The sequence below is a fragment of the Hipposideros armiger genome, unplaced genomic scaffold (genome assembly GCF_001890085.2).
Source record: "Hipposideros armiger isolate ML-2016 unplaced genomic scaffold, ASM189008v1 scaffold_474, whole genome shotgun sequence".
Classification (NCBI taxonomy): Eukaryota; Metazoa; Chordata; class Mammalia; order Chiroptera; family Hipposideridae; genus Hipposideros; species Hipposideros armiger.
The window spans coordinates 1,150,856-1,175,488 of NW_017731824.1; the positions used below are offsets into that span (position 1 = coordinate 1,150,856).

The following is a 24,633-nucleotide window of genomic DNA, read 5'->3' on the forward strand; positions in this document are numbered from 1 at the left end:
GATGTACCGTGAGCCTCTAAGAGGAGTAACTGGGAGCAGAATCTAAACCGCTTCCAGTTAGGGCCCCGAAGTGGGGCTGCAGGGTTCTGCCGGACCGACACCCGCCAGGGAAAGCTCATCTAGCCCTCCTGCCCCCGGGGGCAAATACGACCAGAATCTTTCTGTGAGTTAATGTCAGGACACGTCTTGTGGAAATTTCCATACCCACATTTTCCGCAGGAGATATCAAATCTTCAGCATGGACTTAAACATGGATTTTAAATCTTAAAAATCTTCACATGAACCCTGACTTCATGTTAACAAAACTACTGAAATCTTTCATCCATGAGAAAGAAACAGAAATATCTCTTAATAGTAATAACTGATTTGACAAGTATCAACACACACATAAGATTATGGCATCAGCGTTCTCTTACTCAGGCACATGTCAGAAGTCCCACTGCTTTCTGTGGCAGACCTCTCCCAATGAGAGGAGTAACAGAAACAGAAAATCCAGTAGTGGCCATGAAGGTATCTTCCAGAGGTACGGGGTTTTAAATCTGCTCCAAGCCACGGATCAACCACATTATTAATAAGTCAATTGTGACCTTCAGGTCAGAGGAACATCAGTACTGCCACAGGCCACCTTTCCAGATCTCGTGGGCAGTTCAAAAATTATGCTTTGGATGATGCTTTTACCAGAAACACTCAGGAACCAAAAATAGTCCAACAATTTGATTTTCCTCAACTCTATTTTAGTCTCAAAGGAAACCATTTAAACTTCACCAAGAGAAGGTTAAAGGGGACAGATTGCCACTGAAAATATTGTTTGCAGGGGGTCATGTTTACTTAGAGAAATTTAATGAAGAGTCTGTAGAGTGTGCTGGCTGAAGACACACACACCAAGAAGGTACCACAAGGTCAGTATGTCCAGCTTCCTGAACACTCAGCCATACCCACGGGACTCGGTTCCTGCACGTGGGGCCCAGGAAGCGGGCAGGAGGCCTCCACCTGCGTCTTCACAGCTCATCCTTCGCCTGGTGCAGAACGAAGTAGTGCAGCGACTCAAGGTTTCTGTCTCCGCTGTGCTCACTGACTTTCTTCCCTCCACGGAAAAGCAACAGCGTGGGATAGCCACGTACCTTTAAAGAAAAAATTCAAAATTTGAAAACCAGTGGTCTGAATCACACACAAATTGTTCCTTAAATAAGACCAGAAAAAATCCAGTTCCGGCCAGGAAAGTCTATGGTTAAGTTTTGAAAATGTACAGACCATTTAAAAAACCACCCCATAGTTCAGAAAACAGGGCCCTGGGACTATTCACTTTTCAATGCAAAACTGCAATCAAGATTAGTGTCCCAGGGATCCCCTTCCCGGAAGTGGAGCTTCTCAGTCTTTCCTGTGCATATGACCACTGGGGGATCTCGTGAAGGTGCGTATTCCAGATCAGCAGGTCGGCATGGGGCCTGAGACTCTGCATTTCTGACAAGCTCCCTGGTGATGCCCATTGAATAGTAGCGAGATCCTCCTGGAGATACATTTTTCAGCTGCAACTCACCTCTTTTGAAGATTTTAAGGCACACAAAAAAATGGTAAGTAAAAGATGTCTGTGCTACATCTCTTCTCAATCTGATGAGGTAATAAAACTTCAGAGGCCTCAAAAGTGTTTTAAGAAAATAACACAAAGGAAAAAAATAAGTTACAAATCTTATAGGCTCTCCAATGGTGCTAACAGTGTGAAAAGAAGGCAGGAGTTAAGCGAACAATCCAAGCACAAGACTGGCTTGTTGGGCTGGCCCCTCAGGAGGAAGCTGATGTTCCAATGTTTCCTTTAATCAGCTATCATATTTTAGAACGCTGGTTTCTGTCTAAAAAGGAAGCCATTAGGCGTTTACGATGAAGGCCACAGCCAGCTGACTGTTCCGTCAATGAGAACGTCTGTGCAGGTAGCACCCCATTCTCCAGCCAGGACTCTCAGTGACTGCCCAGCCTTGTACCCAGATGGCAAGGCCTAAAAACCTCTATTGAAATGTGTATACTGATAGAGGAACAAAGACTTTCCTTTGAGAGAGCACTCTTTTGCTTTTTAAAATGAAAAACAAAACAAAAAACACACCACCTCAAAAGGACACAAAACATGCTTTGTTGAGGGGCTGAGGGCAAGCATGGGTTATCTTGGTTGAGTCCATAATACCAAATTACAGTTTCACTGGCGATCTGCTCCCGATACTTAAGAGTCCCCATGTTTTTATCCCTATGTACGCACCGAGTACTTGCTGCAAATATTCCGTTCAGCAGTACAGTCCACTTCAGCTATCTTGACCTCTGCCAAACCAGGGAATTCCTTTGTAGAGAGTTCTTCCCAAGTAGGAGCCAGATTCTTACAATGACCACACCTAGAAACAGAACAATGACAGCTTTGTTGAACTCTTGGGTTGAGCTCACTCACCTACATTTCGCTGCCAAGCCAAGCCTTGTTTTTCCGTATAGAAGTCAACAATTGCCTAGAAATTTCTAAAACATCAAATTCTCCCATTGGGGGCACTGACTTTTCCTGCTTCTTTTCCTCCCCCATCCCAAAGAAGGAAGTCAAAGTCAGCCTGAAGTACTTCTGGATAACCTGATAGAAACAAGCTGGGTCTGAAAACAGGCTTAGATTTTGAAACCATTTCCACGATATGGTAAATTGGGCTAACTGGTTCATGAATGCACCATGAACAGGAAACAAAACAGACTACGAACATTAAAAAAAAAAATCACTTGAGTGCCAGAAACATTTTAGATCCGACTGTTCATGGTCTCAACATTTCCAAACAACAATTCAGCTCCCCTGAAGCCTCACTGATTTGGTGTGAGCACGAGGCCGTGACGACGTTTCATTCAAACCATCCCCTCCACCCGGCACTGTGTCCTTTTTCTGACTCTCCCCACTACGTGAACTGTTCCCCTTCAGTAAAAGGGGTCTTTCTGTCTTCAAACTTGATCCATACAGCTTTAGGTTTTTTAAAAAAAATAGAAAATAATAGTTCTAAAGGCATTATTTACTAGTGTTCCTATTCTTTAAGAACTGAAACTGCACAACTCATATGAGTCATGTGCTCATTAACTTTTTTTCTCTGCTATTATAGTTTCTCATGACTATCTGACATGAAACAAATTAAAGAGCAAAAATGACACGTGGTAACCTTCCTTGCTCACATTCAGATACAGAATCTAACACTGTCCTCAGCACTCTGCTTTCCCATGTGGACTGTTTCACTTGTGGAGACAAAGTGTTCTTCCATTTTCCAGCTGAGGAAACTGAAGTTCTAAGGAATTAAAGCACACCGAGTTACAGTAGTTCACAGGACATCTGGGGCCCTCTCGTCTTCCCACTGCTTCAGGTTGCCTTGGTCTCAAGCCACGTGCATCCAGTCCGTCTCTGCTCGGGCCCTGAAGACCAAGTGGCAGGAGGTGCAGGTAACTGGGTATCATGTGGAAGGGCTCTAACGAAGCTGAGCTCGCCTGGATTTCTCCATAACATCTAAGAGACTAGAGAGCAAAGCTCCATCATGATGCTCATGGTTTAATTCACCAAAAAGGCAATCTATTCAGAAAAGGACACAGATACCACAAAACTTAAGTTTTGTATGGCTATCATAATTCTCCGCTATTATTGCCTTCTTCAAAGCAGACTGAAGTTTAAAATAAATTAACCTCATTCTCCTAAATAACTGTTTATTAATACCGCCAAACTTGAACGTATCTGAATGTGAGCATAACACTAACGTTTCCTTATTTCCTACATATAACCTACGTGTCAATGTACTATCTGCCCAACACTGAGCCCGCAGGATTGGCTAATGAGCTGAAAAACATGATGGGACTGAAGCACACTGGGACAAAGTAGTTTCTAAATAAAGAACCACTCACCATGGAGCATAAAACTTGATGAAGGTTATTCCTTCTGCAACGGTGTCATCGAAGTTATTTTCTGTGAGTGCCAACACAGTGCCCTTCTGGGGAGGGAAAAGCCACAATTCAAACACATCACTTAGAGCAGAGTGGATGGGGCCATGCTTTGGGACTGCAGAAATATGAATTGTTTTAAATGCTGTTATGCATGCCCCAAGGTCACACAAAGTACCTACACAACTTGCATTTCACAAGCTACACAAAAGGGCAGAGCAGTGGCCTCTGAAGGGCAGAGACTCATCACAGGTCCCATGGGTGCTGAGCCCGGGGGATGCTGTGAGGAGGTGGCAGGGCGCAGCCCAGTGTTCTGCCCCCCGGCAGCCCAGGTGGGCTCAGGCGCAGCTGCTGACCCTCAAGGCTCTGTAGTGTGGACCAGCCACTGTGGGCGGACGGCGCTTACATCTGTACCTCCCAGGGCCGGTGCCTCCTACACTGGCCGGCGAGTCCAAACAGCCACTACTGACCCTCCTGACGTCTGTACATATGTGGCTCCTCTCAGACTCTACCACGCTCACATATGGACTCATAAAAATTCCCTTCTCTATGTCACACAAGGATCTTACAAGATGTCACAAAAGCACAGGGAATGATGTGATTTTACATACACCAGGCTTCTTTCCATTTTTAAATTCAAAGTAAATGTAAACACTGCTCATCTCAGCTCTGGCTGGAGAATGTAGGGAAAGGTGCCATAGGCAGTATGCTCTAAAGTGTTTCTATCTTGATAGTTCTTTCCAGAATTATGTCTATATGCTTCTCCAAAAATGCATCTGTGATTCTCTCATGAGAGCAAGCGTCGGGATGATTTATCCTGTGGCTAAGCGTAGCCGGGCTGCTCCACCTGAGTCTGGCATCAGGTAACAGATGTCAGTGACTGAGAAGTGCTGTGTGCTGAGGGGCCATTGGAGAACACTACCATCTTTCTTTATGTCCAGGAATATGCCGCCACACTCACTGAAAGACCCGCTTAATGGTGGAAAACTTCATTATAAATAGAAACCGTGCTGTGTTTGATGAAAACATCCATAGCATGTAATTATACTCAATTTGGGATGACCTTCATAACCACCATGACACACACACTCCTCTAACATATGTGGTCATAACAACTACACGATCATTTGTTTACTCCTTAAACCAAAACTTCAACTTTTAACTAACACCCAGGCGGTCCCCAACCTGTTAGTGTCCCACTGAGGGAGGGGCTGTGGGGGCGAGGAGGCCGTTACTCCCCTACCCTGGGAGGATGGGATAGGTGGATTGGCTGGTCCTTCCAATTCTAAAGAACTGGGCTCAGGGAGCAATGGCTCCAGCAGTCATGATTTCTCCTGGGTGAGAGAAGGACTGGGAGGCATTCAGCCACACCTGGCTCTCTGCCCTCACCCCCAGGAACAAGGGCAGCCTGCCCCTGTTTTCCCAACGTCCCAGATGAGAACCTGGCATGCTATGAAGTGTAGTTGTGTGAACTGAAGTAGCTACGTAAGTATTCTGCGGACAAACAGGCCTTAAGGTTCTTACTGAGGAAATCCAAGCATTGTTTTCCTGGGAAAACATTATTTTGACTTGATGTGAATACAAATCTCATTTTCACCCATGGCTTCAGCGTTGTCTTCTACCTAAAGCCGCAGACACACAAACCTCCTCATCTAGTGCAGACATCCTGCTTTTGCTCCAGACTGATAGGTAACTGTCCATTGGACATCTCCACCTAAATATCCACCACAGATACAAATCCACATCTTGAAAACTGAACTCATCACCTTCTCCCTCCCTGGCCCTTATCTGATGTTTGCTGCCATCCTCCACCAGATATGCAAAAACCCTGAGCGTCACCTCAGTCCCCACCATCTTAACTGAGCCCACCGAGCTGGACTCCTTTGCTGGCTTTCTCCTCTCCATCCCCACGGGCACAGAACTTAGTTTGGGTGTCTCAACATCTTTTATGACCTAATACACCAGTTTTCCATCTGTTTCATACAAGCTGCTGCCAGTCATCTTTCTAAAATTCAAATCTGCCCGAAACCCTCCACTGGCTGGCCGACAAAGTCCTCTACAACCCAGCTCTCCTGCTCTCTGGCATCTTGCACCACACCCTTGTCCTCCCTGTCACCTCATGCTCTCCCGCCGACGGCTGGCCCTGCCCCGGATATGCCTGGCTGGTTCGCACCGCAGAGCAGCTGCTCATGCTCTTCCTCCATGAGGCAAGCTTCCCCACAGTGTCTCCAGCAAATACACCCTCATCTTCCAGCTCCTCAGTGACACTCCCTGCCTCTCTGCCCCCACCTCACTAGGCAACAGTGACCAGCCCTGCACACACTTTATCACAGCCCCTGCGACATCTGCATGCGTGTATTCTCATCTGTCTCCGCACTGGACCCAGTACTCTGCACAGACAGGAAAACAGTCTCATTTTTGCTTCCTGGTGGCCTAGGACAGTGCCTGAAACATAACAAGGGCTTGATAATCCCAGAACAAATGAATCTAAAACCTTACACTACTGAATGAATGAAGACGACACCTCAGTAAGCCAGAGACTGCCTAAGCAAATTAAATATCCCACAGCCATTTGCCTTTCAGTTCCAATGTGCACATCCTGCCTGCTATAGATCTTTCTGGGGTCTCGACCACAGGTTAAAGTAAAAAGATTGCAGCACATTATGGAAAGGAACAGAAATGGGGGTCCAAGAGACAAGCGGACAAGCTTTCATAGCACATACCCTGAAGTGCGGTGTTTCCTGAACCAAAGGGAAGAATTTCGACATTTTGACACCAAAACTCTCAGGATTTGTCGCACACCCTATTTCCCCATTTCAGAGAAGCTTTTGCTTACATCTACCCCTTCCAAGCATGTACAAGGAGGAAATGCTTTGTGCTGAAAAATCAGCTGTAGCCAAGCGTTTGAGGAGAATGCGTTCCGTGGGTGGGCTGCGGCGGACACCCACCTTGTCAGCCTTGGGCTCGGCAGCCAGCATGGGGGCCTCCGAGGCCTGGGCAGTCTCCGGGGTGCCCTCCTCTGCACTCTGGAGTTGAGACTCCACATACTCTCTCAGCGAGTCCAGATCCCGCTTTCCCTTGTACTGATCAGTCTGTCCAGATAGAGGCCACACAGAAAGGCTGAGTTAGGACGCTTAAGTTTTCTGAATCACTCACATCTCCCCACCCCACTCCCCTACGTAAAACCGCCCATCAGACGTCTCCAGATGGTTGTGAGAGCTGTGCAATGTCTGCATGCTCAGATTTAAATGGGAAGGCGGAGATTATAAACCGAACGTTTTGGCTCTGGTGAGAGAACTTCACAGCTCCTTCCTTCTGCAGAGCTACAAGTCACAAAAGCCGGGTGCTGACTCAGCTATTCTGAGAAGCTGACCACTGGCCAGGGCTGGAAGGGAAGGAGTGAGAACCTTTCCAAGACTAAGCATTAACCTCTCTTGGAGGTTGTGATCACAACAGTTACCCTAGTAGATTTGGGTTGTTCTAGTGACAACTAGAACCAAATGAAAGGTTTCAAAATATTATAACAACTGACAGTTTTTCTCAACTATCCAAATCTTATCAATTAAGAGAAAGACATTTTTGTTCCATTATATGTGTTCCTTTAAACCAGAGCCCAAACAATCCATACAGGCAATTCGCCACAGCTGTTAAGCCACTTGACAACTCAGCCCGCTGTGGTTAAGAGAAATGTTTTGTCGCAATACTAAGACCTGAAGACGTACCTTTTTACCATCTCGGAACCAGAGGAGAGTAGGATAGCCACGAACCTGGTTTCCTGAACAGAGTTCGTAATGCTGTGTACAGTCAACCTATGAAGAAAGATCACATTCCCAGTTTCTTGGTGAGCCTTCTGGATAAAAATGGACTATTGTGCACTCAGTAGTTTTTAAAAAAACACCAAAATTTCTGAAGCTCCTGGTAGTATCTCTGCCAGCAGGCTGCAGTTTCTGCAGAGACTTTTCCTCAAAAAGCTACCCCCAAATACACCTAAGATGAGGGAGCAGGTTGGCAAGATTTACTTTAGACACATGATTTCTTTTTGCTCACTTAACATGCCCATTTTTAAGAAGTGACATTGTCCCTTGAGCAGGTTAACAGGTGGAAAAGGTAAGCCTCGCCTGACATCTGGAGAAGGCAGGCCTGGCTGTGGGTGATGGACACCCACACCAGTCACGATGCTGACTTAGAAATGTTCAAGCTGATGGGAGTTTTAAAATCAAGGATGAGCAAGCAGTCCATTTTAAATAAGAGTACTTGATATATGATAAAGAGAAAACTGAAAAGACGTCAAATTAAGATTAGAGTATGTTCTTAATTCTATAAACTCAATTTACCAACTATCACGGAGCTTCAGATTTTTTATTTCACTGAAATCTTTATGAGACTCTGCTTGTTCAACATTTTCATGAAACATGTGATCCTAAGTCGCTGCTTCCTTTGTGATTTTTCAATTGGCATTAAAATCAGCTATGTGGGACTAAGTTATTTTTCACTACGTCAACAAAATAGGATGAAATGTTATTCTAACATGTAAGACTGAAGTCAGAGAGCCGTTCAAGTGTTAAAATGAAGCACAGGAAGCTTCAAACTGATTTGGGGCTGGGGGCAGGGCATTTTTAGGATCCAGTCTAACCCAGCCACAGAGCTGTCCAGAGATGAAGGGCCATAGCCCACTTCTTTAGGCTGTGTCTGCTCATCCCTGGTTCTACTAGAAGCCTCTATTGACATAAATTAAAAATAATCATCCATCAAAGTTCAAAAAATAACTTAAAGTAAGGATACAAGGAATGGGGAAGACAAGAAGGTTATTTTATGATGACTTCCACGAGATGTTCAATAAATATAAAATCTTAACAACCATAACACACATATACTAGAACACAGTACTGAAAGTGTTTAGCAGACAACAGTGAAAAATCCACTTAACAACCATTACAATGTACTAGCCATTTGCTCTCTGCCAAGCTCCAGGCTAAGCATTTTATCCTCTGACCACCACAGTTAGATCTTGTCTCAGTTTCACAAAGGGGGAGAATGAGGTGTGGAGAAGTGGCCCTGGGCTGGCCAGCCAGGTCTATCTGACTCTCAAATTTATGCTTTTGACTATTTCACCGTGCTGGGCAAATCGTCTTATTAACTAGAGTTCCTGGACACATCACATTACTCTGTATACAAATCAGCCCCCTGGCAAAGTAGAAAATTAGATATTTATGAAAGGAAGTCCAATGCAGGGATGTCCGGTGGGTTCCAGAGGATGAATGAGATTAAAAGTGTTTGATGGCCCAAAAGCTGCTCTGGATATTTCCAGAAAATCCAGTTACAATGGAGTTGTCAGACATCACTTCTAGCTTCTCTACATAAGGTGGGGAAAGCTAGAAAGAATTCCAGGCAGCAGGGCGAGCGGGGGCTCACCAGGGGAGGGTCTTCTGCATGCCTGTGTGAGCACGGAGCCAGGGGTCCTTCAGGAAAGAGCTCCTGGGTGAGAGCAAATGTGGATGATCTCCAAGCACGTCCAGTGAACGCTCTCTTAAGCCTCTGCCTCCTATCTTTGCAGAAAGGGCTCAGGGGCTGCCAATTCAAAATTGGCCATTGCTTCAAAATAAACCAAGGAGCCAAAGCCATAATTTATCTCTAGGCTGTGGAAAAGCCAGCACACTTGAAACCAGGTTGCCATCTGTGAAGGTGAAATGAATTATCAAGTGGCACACTAAATGGAAATAATAAATCAAGTTTGCAACTTTGCTCACAGAATGAATAATGGGCTACACTGCTAATTAATCCAGCCAAAGGCAGTCTATTTCCAGTTTAATAAGGGCTTTCGCTTACCTTGCCAATCTTGACAGTTCCGGAATGTTCAAGGCCCAGAGCCAGCTGCTCCCAGGTCGGAGCCAGAGCTTTGCAGTGACCACACCATGGAGCGAAGAACTTGATAAAGTGGTCGCCTTCCGTGGAAAGCCAAGGTAGACAAGGGGGAAAGGGAGCATAATTGACATCACACCTGACTAGAGCGAACGGAAGCATCGATTTTTGTCTTCTTGCAAAGCTCACTTTTCAGTATGAACCCTTTTACTGGTCAGTGACTCTCCATCAAAAATGTCAATGTCCGTGAGTTCATAACGACCCTCAAAATAATAAGCAATGTGTCATCTTTGGAGGACAACAGGGAACCAACTCATTATTTGGAAAACTGGCAACAAAGGGAAAGAATCAGGCATTTATCCTGTCTTTCCCATATGAACTGTACTATTGGATAACCAAGTGAGAAACAAGGGCAAACTACTCTTGATGAAAAAATGCTTGAATTAGAATAGCAGCATTTGGCATCCCAAATGAATTCGCGGATCTAGGCAGTGACTGCTGTGGCTGCTGGCATCACAAGGAGACTTCAACAGCTATGAAGTCTTGCCCAAACCACCCAAAAACATCCAACAGAAACCGATAATGTCTCTCAAGCCAAGTTCAGTTCACAGGAAAGAGAAAAACCAGGGACATGTGAAACCACACCAGGGGGATATACCCAGCGAAGTCCACACTGGGCAACTGCAGGTCAAACCACCTGCGTGCTCAGCAAACAGAATGTGAGGAAGAGAGATGCTGGGGGTACATGTAGATAAAACAGACTTAAGAGAGAGAGACTAAAAAAAGGCCAAACTAAACTACACTGTGTAGGAACTCACACTTGAGTGGTTAAACCATAAAGAAAAGCAAGGAGTGGTTTCCATAAAAGTCAGGACAGCGCCCCCTCAGGGGGCTGTGACTGGGATAGGATATGGGGATGCTGGCAGTTTTTTTCCTTGAACTGGACAATGGTTACAGGGTGACTGCTTTTTAACGATTCACTGAGCAATACGTTTGCTTTCTGTATCGGTGTTTTATTTCACAATAAAATAAAAGGTTTAAAAAACTGGATATTACTCCTTTGTCTAGGAGGAAAAAACCCAAACCTTCAAATATCATTATTTGGACTTGAAAGATTTTTTTCTAGGCTGCTCTACCTTGACCAGCCTGGGGCCTCAAAGATGTCAGGCTGAGACCAAGCTGAAAACGGGCTGTGGCCAGGGAGAGAACTAACCAAAGAACGCCAAAATGGGACTCGGGCTCAGAGCAGAACGTTGCCAAGCCAATGCTCACAGCGGAGCCTCAGCACCACGGCAATGACGCGTTTAAAGGAAATGTCGAAAAACTTGCTTCAAAAGATTAGCCACTGATCTGCAAGGCTGACAGTATGTCTCTCCAGACAGCTTTGTGGCTAACCGTGTGTGGTGAGGCACATACAGGATGTCCAGGAGCCGATCAGAGTATCAAGGGGACACTGTAAAGCAGGAAGCCACTTTCTGATGCGAGCGTCACAGGCAGCATCTCCAGAATACTGCCCTTCAGGGGTGACTGGTTTAGGAAGGGACCAGGCTGGGCCTGTCTGTGGGGAATGGTCTATAACAAGGTGATTTCGGTAGCACATCCTGCAGGGAGCCCAAGCCAGTCTCAAGTTAAAGTGAATCCCTTGCAGGGGACATCCCCTTGAAGTCCCACTGTCACAGCACTGGTACAAATTAAATAACCACCTTTAATGAAAACAGTTGAAGGCATCACAAATTTAGACCGTTTAAGTGTGGTACAGAAAGCCTTATTTGGACATTGAGAGGGGTGGGGTTTCAACTCCCAGCAGGCATGAAGTTACAAAGCCAGATACAACGTTAAGCCCCTTTTCACAACATTTCCAACCAGTCTTATGGGAGGATTTCTCTCCATGGTAGCATTTGAGAACGGGTCAGCAAGGAAGCTGAATTTGCTTTCAAGTCATTCACTGCTGAGCCAACTCTTCTGAAATGTGTGAAGAAAGGAGGACTTATATTATTAACATTGGAAACTGTACATAGAACATTTTGATATTTTGGAGACCATTTTCAAAAGATGAGATGTGGTCTAAAAATACATTTTAAGTGTAAAGAACATGTACTGTAGTTCTTTTAATAGTCCCACTAAATTCTAGTTTAAACAGATAAGAAAAACTTTTGTTTCTGCCTCAGGTCAATAGCATATGATGAGCATTAATATACACAAACATTTTCTTATCCAAGGGATGCACTGTATAGCTAGTGTACAAATTAAGTGTGCCCATTCGTGATTTATGAGCTCCAAATTTTCACACCTAAAGCTTTAACTTAGCATCAAAACCAGCATTTCTATAAGGAGAGAGACAAAAGGAAGAATAATTTCCAAGAGGAGGAGCATTAAATGGTGATGCTAACAGGTCTTAAAGAGAGAAACCCTTGACAATCGGTGCCACAGATCCTGCTATCTATGAGCCCTCAGCTGGCAAGGACAAGCCCAGCAAATCCAGGAGTAACGAACGATGTGTACACCGCTGTGATGGCCATACCTTGTGCGACGTGCAGCTCAAAGTTGCTCGCTGAAAGCTCATACAGCCCCTGCTTGTGCTCAGGGGCTCTGGGCGGTTCTGCTTCCGGCTCTGGTGTCTAACAGGAAGAAACAAAAAGAACAGGCGCTGAGTTTGTCTGTGCAGATACAGTAAAACCTGTCAAGGAGGTGACCTGTGTCTGTCTAGAACCTTCTCCAGAACCTTCCTCCCCTGGCTACCTCGAACCTGTGTAGGACGCTGGTGTGCTGAGGAAGGACTAGGGCAGGAATCAACTCTGTATGGTGTTCTGAATGCTTCCTAAGACGCACTTCGCCAGCCTCCCCCTCAGCAAATGTTCTAGGACTGACATTTGAGGAAAGCAGGTGACAGCCATCCCCACTTCAACCTGTCCTTTGCTGTCCCAAAACCCAACCAGAGCAGACCAACTGAAGGATAGGTCCACCCCAAACTAGCACTTGGTCCCGTTCTGAGATTTCACACACAATACAAACTGAAATTCCTAATGGATTAGCTCTGCGGGAAGGAGTACGGAAAGGCACAGAGGTAGCAAAATGTACACTGGGAACAAGAAACCACCAGAGAGAACAGGGGGGCCTGGCATCCTTTATTTCCACGAATGGTAAAAAGGAAAAACAAAAAAATCCACAAACTGTGAAGGAAGGTAAAACTTGGAAGGACTGATAAAAGAGAAAAGTAGGTGATGAAAGAGCATAACTCACATGACTAAGTTTGGGACAGAAACACACGATGAAGGGACAAGAAGTGGCCGAGCGGACAACAATGTAGACAACTCTATAGTTACTTCGCAATTCTAAATTTCTCAATTTTTGAGGCCAGTACAGCTGGGGTGAAGAAAAGATCACTGAATTACCATTTTCTGATAGACACATGGGTATTGCTCATGGGTATTATCTGGCAGTTCATATTTCTATTAAGAAGAATATCCAAGCTAAGTCATTAAAAGCTTTAAAAGTGCTGAGAGCTCAAGCTGTAGAGTTATAAGCATAAAGCACCATGAACTTTTCCTTTCTGTTGCTGGCTTGTCAAAACTTTCAAAGTACAAAGCAACCCCACAAAAGGATGCCCAAGAGAATGTCAGCTAAGTGAGTGGTCAATGAGTTCCAGTAAGGTGAAACAAAACACCGTATGTGTTATAAGATATTCCAAGGGCTTTCAGTATTAGAATGGTCATTTATGGCACATAGGAGACACTCACTTCCTGTGTTCTATGGCAGATATCAGAGCGGTCCCCACCATCACGGGAAAACCACAGTATATCATAGAAAGGGGTACACTCTAGATTCTTAAGAAAGCAGTCTGACAGTACACTCAAGAGCCATAAAAGTGGTCTCGTTTCTTCTTTTTCTTTTTTTGCCTCGCAATTTTATGTCTAGGAATATATTCTAAAAACATCACTCAAAAGTAGTAAAAATGTCCTTTACAAAGATAAACATGTTCCTTATAGCACTTCTGATGACGGAATAATTATAAACAATTAAATATCCATTGACAGAGAAGCGCTGAATTATAGCAAATACACGTGCCGGTATAAAATATCAATATGAAACAATATAACTATATAAAAAGATCATTAATGAATTGAACTATGTTTATATGATTACAACTGTTTAAGAAAAAATACAGATGCGAACATAGATAAAAATTGGGGTAGAATGTAAGAAATGGTAGGTTTTCTTTTCTTTGAGTTTCTTTAATATTGTCATAACGCTAGGGAGAAAAATCTAAATTTATTCTGTCTAAATATAAATATGTATATATCAAGTTACTTAAGCATAAATACAGATGAAGAACTTTCTAAAAACGCTTCTGCTTACAGTAGACACCAAAGTTCAAATTGAAAAGAATTTTCAGTTCACAATATAAAGTCTGAATATTTGAACTTTTCTACAGTAAGGCACATCGTCACTGTTTCTAGCAATTATCCGAGACCTTTTGCTCTGAGACACTAAGATGTGGCTGGTGGATAACTAGTTCTCAGGTGGTAAAGGACAGGACACTGTCCTTCAGGACATCTGCGCTGAGCCTGGGCCTGGCCTCACAGTCCTTCCCAGCCTGCACTTCGGGCTGTCACTTCCCTAAAGAGAAGCTGGCCCACGAGATGCAGTTTCTTGGCCATCCTAATAGTGGCTGCTGGTTTCTTGAATAAAGTCTTCATAGAAGACTGGCTTTTTTGGTGGAAAGTTTATTTTAAAAGTTTTTTAAGGCTATTAACGCCTCTTTAAAATCAGCTTCTTCCCATCAGAGAACACTTTCACAAAGGAAACAATTTGAAGTTTAAATTTATATGAAAGTTACACCTGCTCCTCCAGCTCTCTTGCCATGACAGAGATGCAAATTTACTGAGAGGTTTGTGCCTTTCCGTTATCTAAAATTAGAGAAGTCTCTGGTCAATGCTTATTCAACGCCATATTCCAACATTCTTCACCATGACCTTATAGACTTTAAAATGTGAGGTACCAGTAGCACTTAGAAAGCAGCTGGGTTTCTGATCAGCTGTGACACCTAGAGGGAGAGCTGTCACACAGACACCCTGGAAAATGACACTAATAGCAGCTGAGCCCCTAAAAGACCACTGGGATTGCAGTCATTCACAAAGAAACTTCAAATCTGGGAACACCTACCTGATACAAGAAAGTAGCCTTAGTGTTTAAATTGAAATTGCATTCAGACTTCAAATGCTCTTACTACTTCATCAGAAACATAGAGCATGGGAACACTGGCCATCTCCGGTCCCTCACCACTGTGACACTACAGACCTTCAAAGTCCAACTGAGCCTCTGTGGGACTGAGTACTCAGCATTCATCCAAAAGCACCACACATCAAGAGACACTTAATGAATGGTTTACGATCGATTGTAATGATTTATAAGAAAATACGCCTAACATCAAATGGGGAGGGAGAGGATTATAAATTTTTCTTAGTAACATTCTATACATAGCTATGTTTTTAAAAATATCTCAGAAATCACAGTTTCCACAATTTCCTGATAGTAGCCTTAGTATAGGGAGGAACATTAAGACACTAAAATGTTAAGAGTATTATGTTATCAGCAAAGCCAGTTAGGATGTTAGGGACTGAGGGATGAGAAGAAAAGGAGAGACTCACATGGTGGGTACAGTGAGTGGGAACAAGAGAGAGCTGGTAGCTGGGAGAGGCGGGAAGGGCCAAAGCTGGCCCGGGCTGCAAATTCTGTCCAAGGCCTGGCCCTGACCCCAGGTGGCCGAAAGTCAATCTCTAATGCTAAGGAATTATTATTAATTATATTCCACATGAGAGTGGCACAGAGGTTATGTTAAAAAGTACCACGTGCTTATCTGTGAGATGTATACTCTAATATTTACAAATGACATGCCATAAGCACTGACAGTAGCCTAACAAGGATAGGGAGGCAGGTAAGACAAATCAAAGTTGGCAAATGGGGATAATTGTTGAAGGCACCATCTACATGATACTCCTTCTCATCGCTTATACATCAAACATTAGACTCTTCTACTTTTGTGTATGTTTGAATATTTCCATAATAAAAAGTTTTTAAAAAGTTAACCTTCTCCACGTACATAAGGTACTTAGAGTAGCTAAATTCATTGACACGGAAAAGTAGAACGGTGATTGCCAGGGGTGGGGGAGGGGCCGGGGACAGAGGGAGGGGGGAGTTAGTATTTAATGGGACAGAGTTTCAGCTTTAGAGATGAAAAGAGTTCTGGAAATGGATGGTGGTGATGGTTGTACAACATTATGAATGTATTTAACGCCACTGAATTGTACACTTAAAAATGGTGAAGACGGTAAATTTTATGTTATTTTACCACAATAAAAAACTGAGAAGAAAAAAAAAGTTAATCTTTACTTACGTTATCAATGAGTTCTAAAAAAATAAAAAGCAGCCTTAAAATGGCAGCCTTAACGTTCCCCTTAACTGGCCTCTCTGTTACCCAAAAACGTCAGAAGGAAGAGAGGGAGGACGGCCCTCTGTGCACTCACGGCAGGTTCCTCGTTCAGCGTCTGTAGCATCCAGTTTTCCAGGGCCTGGAAGTCCCGGGGACCTTGGTACTTCACAGCTTCCTGGCCAGGCTTGAAAAACTTCAAGCTGAAAGGGTAACAAAGGATTAGACAGAGCACATTTTTAAAGCCCTTCAAACAGCTCTGAGTAGAGAGTACTGTCTTATCAAGGAGCAAACTCATTTAGTGAAGCAATCAGAAAATTAGTTATCAGTGGGCTACAGCCAGGCACCTATCTGCCACTCTCTGATAAAACTTGAAAAAGAAAGAAAAATAATATTCTAGGAGATAACGTATTCACTTAGTCCTAAACTGAAAAATGTCATATTTTATTCAAAAAAAAAATAAAGCTGAGGTGAATACATCAAGCCTAACACTGTGACCTAAACCCCAAGCTACAAGTGTTCAGTTGTGTAGAACTCGCAAGCTTTTCCCTGTTAGTATCCTTCCCAGGCTTCAGTAGTTCTTATGTTCTTCTTTTATTAAAATTAGAGCTGTAGTAGAAATAGCATTGTTTTGCAATAAATGTATTTTCAGTCTACCATGTCAGCTACTGGACTCTTACAACGCATGAACATCTAGGTAGTGTGAGATTCAAGTCTCCAACTATAATAATGACCTTGACATTGGTTGATACAGTCTATTCACTTCCCTACTAAGAAGGAATCTCTTCTTTTTTCTACATATATTAGCCTCTGAAGATAGAACACAGAGCATTCCTTTAAAGGTGAGCAAAAGATGTACCCAGAGGCTGAAAGTAATGCTTCCAGATCCTGTATCATTCCACTGGTAATGGAAAAACATGCTAGTGATAAAATTTAATAGAAGGTGTCAAGGATGGACATGGGGGGATTAATTCTTCTATTGATAGAACAGAAGGTGTCAAGGATGGATGGGGGAAGTGCAGCTATTGACAGAAAAAGAAGAAACACACACAAGCTTTTCTTTGGCAAGCCTACTTGTCTAAAATACCCCTAATACTTCTACAGCATGTACCTGGAGTTTCTTAGTAGAAGCCCAATGTGCAGTGTCAGTGTGTAAGAAGTCAAGATATGCAGAAATCAGAACTGTGGGTTTGAAAAGATAAGTCTCCCAATGCCTTAAAATGACGTTTCATGGCTATATGAGAAAACCAACACATTAGCTGGAGCAGATATTTAAATTAAAATGGGCTTACTGGCCTCACCCAGAAGCTAAAATCCTGTGATGGCCTTAGGCGATGTCCCTATGTGCCTCCAATACAGAATACACGCATATGCCACGCTTCCTCAGTAGCTCGTACTTTTATAACCGTAACACAAAGCCAAAATCTAACTAGATTTGGCCAGTGCACCTGTAATGTCATGAAGTTTCACATTTTAAGCAACTCCAAAGTGTGATCTCACGTTATGAATGCCTGCACCCTGCCCCCGGAAGCTCTGGAAATGTGTGCTTTGCTCAGAGAACTAGAAGGTGCTTTTCTACTTCCCTTTGCTCTCTCAAGTGCCTCCCTCCCCCAAAGAGCTTCAGGACAGAAAATAAGTGGATCCTCAAAATATCAGAAAGGACAATGCATTGTCAAACTCATTCCCCATTTCTTCGCTAACTTTAAAAATCAATAAAATCTAACATGGGATATTTTTTTCTAATTTGGTGTGCTTTGAGCAAAACAAAAATAAACGATTTTTTAAAAATCTCTTCCTATTGGCTTGAAAATCTTTCCACCTGCTTAAGTCTGAGATTCTTCCTTAAGTTCAAAGAGCCTACGGATAGAATCAGAGCTTCCTTTACAGACTTTTCTGTCTGACTTCAATTCTCACTGTAGATGGAGATGAAGGTGATAAAGGCCACGAGATACAAACCGAAAGTACAGCTCCAAATGTTCCTGCTATTACCAAACTTCCACATGGGCATTTGGGTTTTCTGAGTGATCCATTTCTTTCTCAAGGAGACTGCAGGGGAGAAAACCCCGACTTATGGGTCACTCTGGAAAACAGTGTGACAAAAGTTCTACTATAATAGATGAGATGATGTTATGGGTTGAACTGTGTCCCCCAAAACAGATCTGTTGAAGTCCTAACCCAAAGTACCTGAGAATGTAACCTTGTTTAGCAATAGGATCTTTATAGAGATAAGCAAGTTAAAATGAGGTTCATAGAGTAGACCCTTGTAGTCAATATGACTGATGTTCTTACAGAAAGGGGAAATTCGGACATGGAGACAGGCACGAACACAGGGAGAAGGCCACATGAAGATGGAGGACTGGAGTAACCATCTATAAGTCAAAGATTGCCAGCAAACCGCAGAAAGCTGGGAAAAGGCAAGGAAGGATTCCTCAACAGGTTTCAGACAGCATAGCCCTGCTGATGCCTTGATTTTGGGCTTCTGGCCACCATAACTATAAGAATAAATTTCTGTTCTTGTCAGCCAGCCGCTTTGTGGCACTTTGTTACGGCAGCCCTAGGAAAGCTCCTTCAGCCCTGCCCCTGCTCACGCATTCCCAGATGATCAAGATCATTTTCTGGCTCAACAGGAAAACCTAAAATATTTTCCTGAGCACAGTCAGCCATCTCTAGGGTCATGGGAACCCCAATGCTCTCCCTCTCCAATCCTCTCCTGAGGAAGAATGACATAAAAGCAGACATACTGACACACACCCTGTGCTCAGGCACTTTTATGTTCATTATCTGACTCAGGCCTTGCAACGTCTCTGTAAGACGGGTACTGTTTTAGAGGGAGTAAAATCTCACATAGGTAACTCTATGAATGCCCTAACGTGACTACATTGTATGCAGCACATTCTGCTTCCTGAATTCAATGAAAATAACCTCTGATTGGGCTTGTGCAGGGCTGTCATGGTCATGGAGGTTCCTCCCCACACCACGTTCAGTGGTTGTTTTTACAACATAAAACCAGTGTATGATTTTCTTGGGGAGACCGTATCTTCTAAATAAAAATCAAGACACGGATCTTTTAACATCTATGAGTAGCATCTATGGGGTTGCAACCAGATAGCTCGTCTGACCAGGTCCAGGTGGAATCCTCGACTTTCCTCTGTTGCCCCCTAACATCTGCCCTCTTAGTCCCACTACAGTTCCCGTTGTTTCGCCTTCTCTGTGGCATGATTTGTGCTGTAAACGGCCACGTGGCCGCAGATGGCCAGCTGTTTCAGAGTGGACACCACAGCCAACCACCCAACTATCTCTGTTACCCCTGTACCTTAAAGTAATAGGCTCTCAACAGGTAAGCACCCATCTCCTCCTCTGTTCCAACCACTCCCTGGCGGCTTCTTTGGGACAGTCTCCCTCCAAGTGGAGTTTACTTTAAAAGCAATGCTACGAAGCATAGACAGCGATGCCTTTTAGGTAGGTACATGTAGTGGGAAATATTATCTCTATTGACCTGACTTGATGTAGACTTCAATTATGACACTTGGATTGGCAAGCATTCACCAAAGACGAAGAGTTCCAGAGTCCTTTATGGAAATGCCAAATTTCCAAATGTTAGGAGAAACCTAACATTAACTGGGTATGCTCAGATCGGCGTTTGCACTGGTATTTCATATAACAATGTTATGGGAGGTGGAGTAGGTATCAGCATCCTACTTTAGACTTAGAGGTTAAATAGTGTGGCCAGAGCTGCATGATAAGTAGATGGTAGAGCTGGGGTGCACATTCTGGCTTCCAGGTTCCAGCCCAGAGTTCCTTCCACTTTTCCATGTTGACTCTCAGGTTTGAAGATAAGCTCAGGTTTTATATAGAATTTACTTAGTTCATCAATCTGACAAGTATTTCAGGCACAGCAGTGACCGACCCCTCTCCCATCCTTCTGGAAACAGCATCTTCCCTTTTTAGGAGAAGCGTTCTTCACTCCAGCACTTGCCATGTGGTCTGAATGGGGCTGCTGTCTTCCTACAAGACCCTGCCTCTCTGACCACAGGACTGTTCCTGGAATGAATGCCCATCCAAGCTGGGCCAGTTGGTGGGGAGCCCAAGTCCACCACGGCAACAGAGAGCTGCAGAGCCAGGAAGCTAAGTCTCCCTTAAGGGAGACTCAGTAAAAACAGACCCCCAAACCCTTGGAGCTGAGTCTCAGAGCTTTTCCCACAGCCTACTAATTAGCCCCCTCTTTTGTTTATTAAGCCAGTTTAAATTTCTTAAAATCAAAACTCTTTTAACTGTCAAGGGAGTAAATAGGACTACTTGTCAGAGCTGCTGTACTCCATTTTGTTACCTTTCTGTCCAACAGAAACAGCCATGTACAAGTCACATGGAAATTACTCGAGGGAGGATGGTTAGGAATAACAAAGTGACCAAAAATTATTCATGCTAAAATTGATGACTAAGTCTGTGCTCATTGTACTAATGTACTTGGGAAAATAAAGCCTGACAGGACCTCATGAAGACTGCCATTTTTGTCCTGTAAACACATGCTCTTGTAAACAGGAAAACCCCATACTGATTGATTAATTAAAGGGTTTTTCTATACAAGGTAGGAAAAGACATCTAGTAGCGTTAAGTATTACCTTTTCCTAACAACAGGGACTGCCGCTTACATTTAGGAACTCCTCACTCTTCTGAGCTATAAAGCAAGTTACCTCAAGTGTAACTTGGACTTTCTCGGGCCAAGTGCAACTGGCCCAAAGACAAGGGAAACCTGGAGGACATGGGAGGCACGTGCCTTTCCCACTTACGTGGGGTATCCTCGCACCCCCTGGGCAGAGCACACATCGGAGTCGGCTGTGCAGTCCACTTTAGCCACGTAGACTTTGGCATCTTCCATGCTGTTGTACTTGTCTCCCAGGTCGTTCCAAGTAGGCTGCAGCCGTTGGCAGTGCCCACACCTGTAACAAGGTGAGAGGAACAAGCATAGTGAGTGCCGGGGCAAAGGGGGCCTGACCCACCTCTTCAGCCATTTCCACAGGGCTGTGGGGCTCTCTGATTCTTTCTTTACACCACAGCAGAGATGGATTAGCTCACAATTATTACAGAATCTCACTCCCCTGCTTACAACACTCCAGAAAGCCCCTGCATGGTTCTCAACATGAAATCCAAACGTTGTGGTAGCAAGCAACGTATTGTGCCAGATCCTCCGCAATCTGGCCCCTGCTGACCTCCCACCTGACCTCTATGCCCCAGCTGCCCTCCTTCCCTTGCAGTCTACCTGTGAGCTACACTGCAGTATTTGTAGTTTTCTGAAAGGGCCATAGCTTGGCTTGCCCTGGGAATCAGTACATACTCTCTCTGACACTTCTTCTGTAAACTCACCTGGCTAACTCCTATTGCCCTTCACGTTTACTTTGGGTGTCACTTCCTCCAAGGAGTCAGCCCTGACTCCCCCAGCTGTTTGGTGCCCATTCTTGTCTTTTCTGGAAAGCAAACTTGCTCCCCCTCTACTGCAGCAGCTTAGCACTTCTTGCTATATAACTGCTCCTTTATTATTTAGTCTGGTCTCTTCTAACATATAAACGAGTGTCTGCAAATGCAAGGCAACCTCAAAATTAAATCAATTCTGCATTTTCTCCAATGAGAAGCTTAAAAAAAGTTTGTGGCCACTCAAACTTCTACATTTGAGATCATCAAATGTATACTTATAATATCCATCGTATGAATTTAACTACACACAGATATTTTTAAGTCACCTATTATTTAAAATGGTATGTTAACTTAAAATTATTGCTTCTTGCTACTTCTCACATTTCTTGACAGCGTCAGCATGTTTCCCATCAACTAAAGCTACTTTCTGAGCCTCATAGCTGATCATCGTCTTTAACTGTCAGCTGTGTGCAGTGCCATATTTGAATTCTGTAAGAGCCAATACTGGAAACTTTATCTCAAGCTTCAAGTACAGTCACATATTATGGCACAGGCATTTTGTTTCTGTTTTTTTTTTCCCTCATTCACCTGCTAAGTGTGTATCCATGATGTCTACAATGTAACTACTTGCTATATTACTTTGTAAAGTGACCTTTAACACGTTGCTTATAAGAACACCCCACACTTATAATTGTGAGTTCATCTTAAAAATAATTTCTCAATGAAATCTCTTTGCCTCTTTTTTTTTCCTGACAGATGACATCAATAATAAGCATCTAAAGGTAGCACTGAAAGTCTGCCTCCAGCAAATATGTCTTCCCTAAGCAGCACTTTCTTGGCCAGCCAAGAGAATCCCTGCTTTCTAAGAGGCTCCATCAAGTGCAACATGATTCTCTCTTCTCTGAAACGTAACTGTGAGAGCACACCAGTGTTATATTTAAGTATATGTGGTACAAGGGCCAAGAACACAGCACTGTCCTTTTCACAACTGTGTTCCCAGTATCTAGCACATGCTTGGCATGTACTGAGTGTTTGGCAACTTCTCAGTGATGGATCCATAGGTTCCACGTCATCGGCACTTCTGGTTTGGGACCCTTATGGCTACCGCACAAACCTCTGAGACAGCAGCTGCATTCAGAAGGCAGCCTGTGGCCATGGGGAGCTTTTGCTCTACTGAGCAAAGCTACCTGGTCCTCCCAAGGAGGCGGCCCCAACCTTGACCTCATTGTCACCACCAAGTTCAGTGGAACCTGCAAACTGTCCACAGAGAAGATGTTGGCACAAAATCTACAGCAGTAGGACACCCCCACATATGCCAAGTTCCGAGCAGAGATACACAGATCAATGTTTTCGTTACATGATAGCCCTGGCCCCAAATCACATGTGGGGCTTCCAATATTCCAGAGAGACTGGAGAGAGACAGGGGAGGGGGCAACCCACAGCACATTCTGAGTTCCAATCTGCTGTGAAAGTCTAACTTTTAAATGCCATCATAGAAACCCACACATCTCTATTTAAATATTTTGTAGTAGACTGTTCAGAAGCAAACAAATAAAAACTTTAAAAGTTACTTTTCCTGGAAGCATCCACCCAAAAGTCGATAAGCCACATACAATGAAAAAGGAATTAACTTAATGCCAAGGGCTCAAATTTGTCAGCCTGCTCCCTCCCTCAGTCTAGATCCAGCTGGTGAGCAGTACGGAGACTCCAAAATTAAAACTGCATGGACTTACTACGTCTACATGTCAGTTTTTCTTTAAAAAAGAAAAAGAAAAAAGAAAATCCACAAACAGATTTATTCCACTGGAATAGGCTCCAATTAAGTAATATATTTAAACACTATTGAATAGTTACTCTGAGAATACTCCTTCCCTGAGTAACTATTAATATTGAATAATTATTTTACACTACAAAGTATTTTCTATACCACTGGTGGTTCTAAAAATTCAAGTCAGTTGGTTCTCAGGAACTTGAAACATAATGTATCCCATACATTGTTAATACATGATAGCTGTGACCCAGAATAGCTCCCCCAAAATTAATGTAACTCCAAATGAACTGAAATACAGTAATAGTAGGAACATGGGGAGAAAGAGAGAAGTTTCCTCCAACGTCCGTCAGCACATTTTCTGAATAGGTCGTTTTCTTAGGCATCTTCTCTCTATTCCTTCCTATATGCCTTTCCCCACATCTCAATGAGCCTCTCCCCTGCACCAGGGAAGGAGGCCAAATTCTGCAATAAGCCTGTAAACTGCCTTGTGCCCTAACACTAGCTTGCTGCTGTCCCATGAGAATATCCCTTCATTGGGGGTAGCTAGGCCCTGGAAGGAAAGCACTACCTGAGCTCGCGTGAACGGCAGGAAGTCCTTCACTAGGGCAATTCTCTCTCAGGGCAGGGATCTCTGGAGTTGGACGGGAGGCACATACCGATGCCCCCACCCCAGAACCACGGCAGGAAGTACGTCTGTTCAATGTAGCGGCTTCTGCCACCTCAATTTCCAGATGAGCAAGCCTCAACGGATCGGAGGGGAGGAGATGCCGGAGGTCAGCCGTGAGGTGAGGGCCAGTGGGATCCTGCCACCGAAAGCACAGCTCACCATCCACTCCAAGCTGCGGAGACGTCCCCATTATCGCACTACTCTAGCTTCTCGAGCGAGCACAGGCGCCTTCTTCTGCCTGGGTCACCCCTAACCCATGAACACACAAAGTGAGATATCGCACCTTTGTGAGTTCCTATTTTTCAACTAAACTCTCATGCTGAGGATGTGCCCTGCGGGGAGTGAACGGAATCCTACGTCTCCGTGTCCGCGGCTGGACCCGGGTTGCCCGAGGCCGCCACACGTGGCCCACGCGGTCCCGGCCGCTCCCGCAGGCCGCTGCCTCCGGCCGGCGCAGCAAGTTTGATGCGGGGGGGGGGGGAGGGGGAGGGGCGGCCTGCTCCCGGCTCTCTCCCGGGACCGCCCCCTCCGCACCGCCCCGGCCTCTCGCGCCACGTCAGCCGCTAGGGCCCC

The 24,633-nt window shown here is 44.2% G+C and overlaps 1 protein-coding gene across 1 annotated transcript; it reads right to left on the reverse strand.

Annotated features, from left to right (window-relative positions):
* Positions 1-712: 712 nt before the first annotated feature.
* Positions 713-23,980, reverse strand: TXNDC5 (thioredoxin domain containing 5). Its single transcript, XM_019666553.1, has 10 exons — positions 23,962-23,980; positions 21,001-21,150; positions 16,311-16,416; positions 12,308-12,404; positions 9,754-9,869; positions 7,650-7,736; positions 6,876-7,019; positions 3,892-3,977; positions 2,246-2,375; positions 713-1,121 (listed from the first exon to the last, which is right to left on the reverse strand). Exons 2-10 carry the CDS (start codon positions 21,087-21,089, stop codon positions 999-1,001), a joined length of 978 nt encoding a protein of 325 aa, XP_019522098.1. The 5' UTR covers positions 21,090-21,150; positions 23,962-23,980; the 3' UTR covers positions 713-998.
* Between the last annotated feature and the right edge of the window lie 653 nt (positions 23,981-24,633).

Bases quoted from the DNA above. Each gene is read 5' to 3' on its own strand.
- TXNDC5 (XM_019666553.1), bottom strand. From the start codon at position 21,089: ATGGAAGATGCCAAAGTCTACGTGGCTAAAGTGGACTGCACAGCCGAC. The intron at 9,870-12,307 runs GTATGGCCATCA...TTTCCACGGAAG, and splicing joins TGAGCTGCACGTCGCACAAG to GCGACCACTTTATCAAGTTC. The intron at 3,978-6,875 runs GTGGGTGTCCGC...TTCCCTCCCCAG, and splicing joins CCGAGCCCAAGGCTGACAAG to AAGGGCACTGTGTTGGCACT.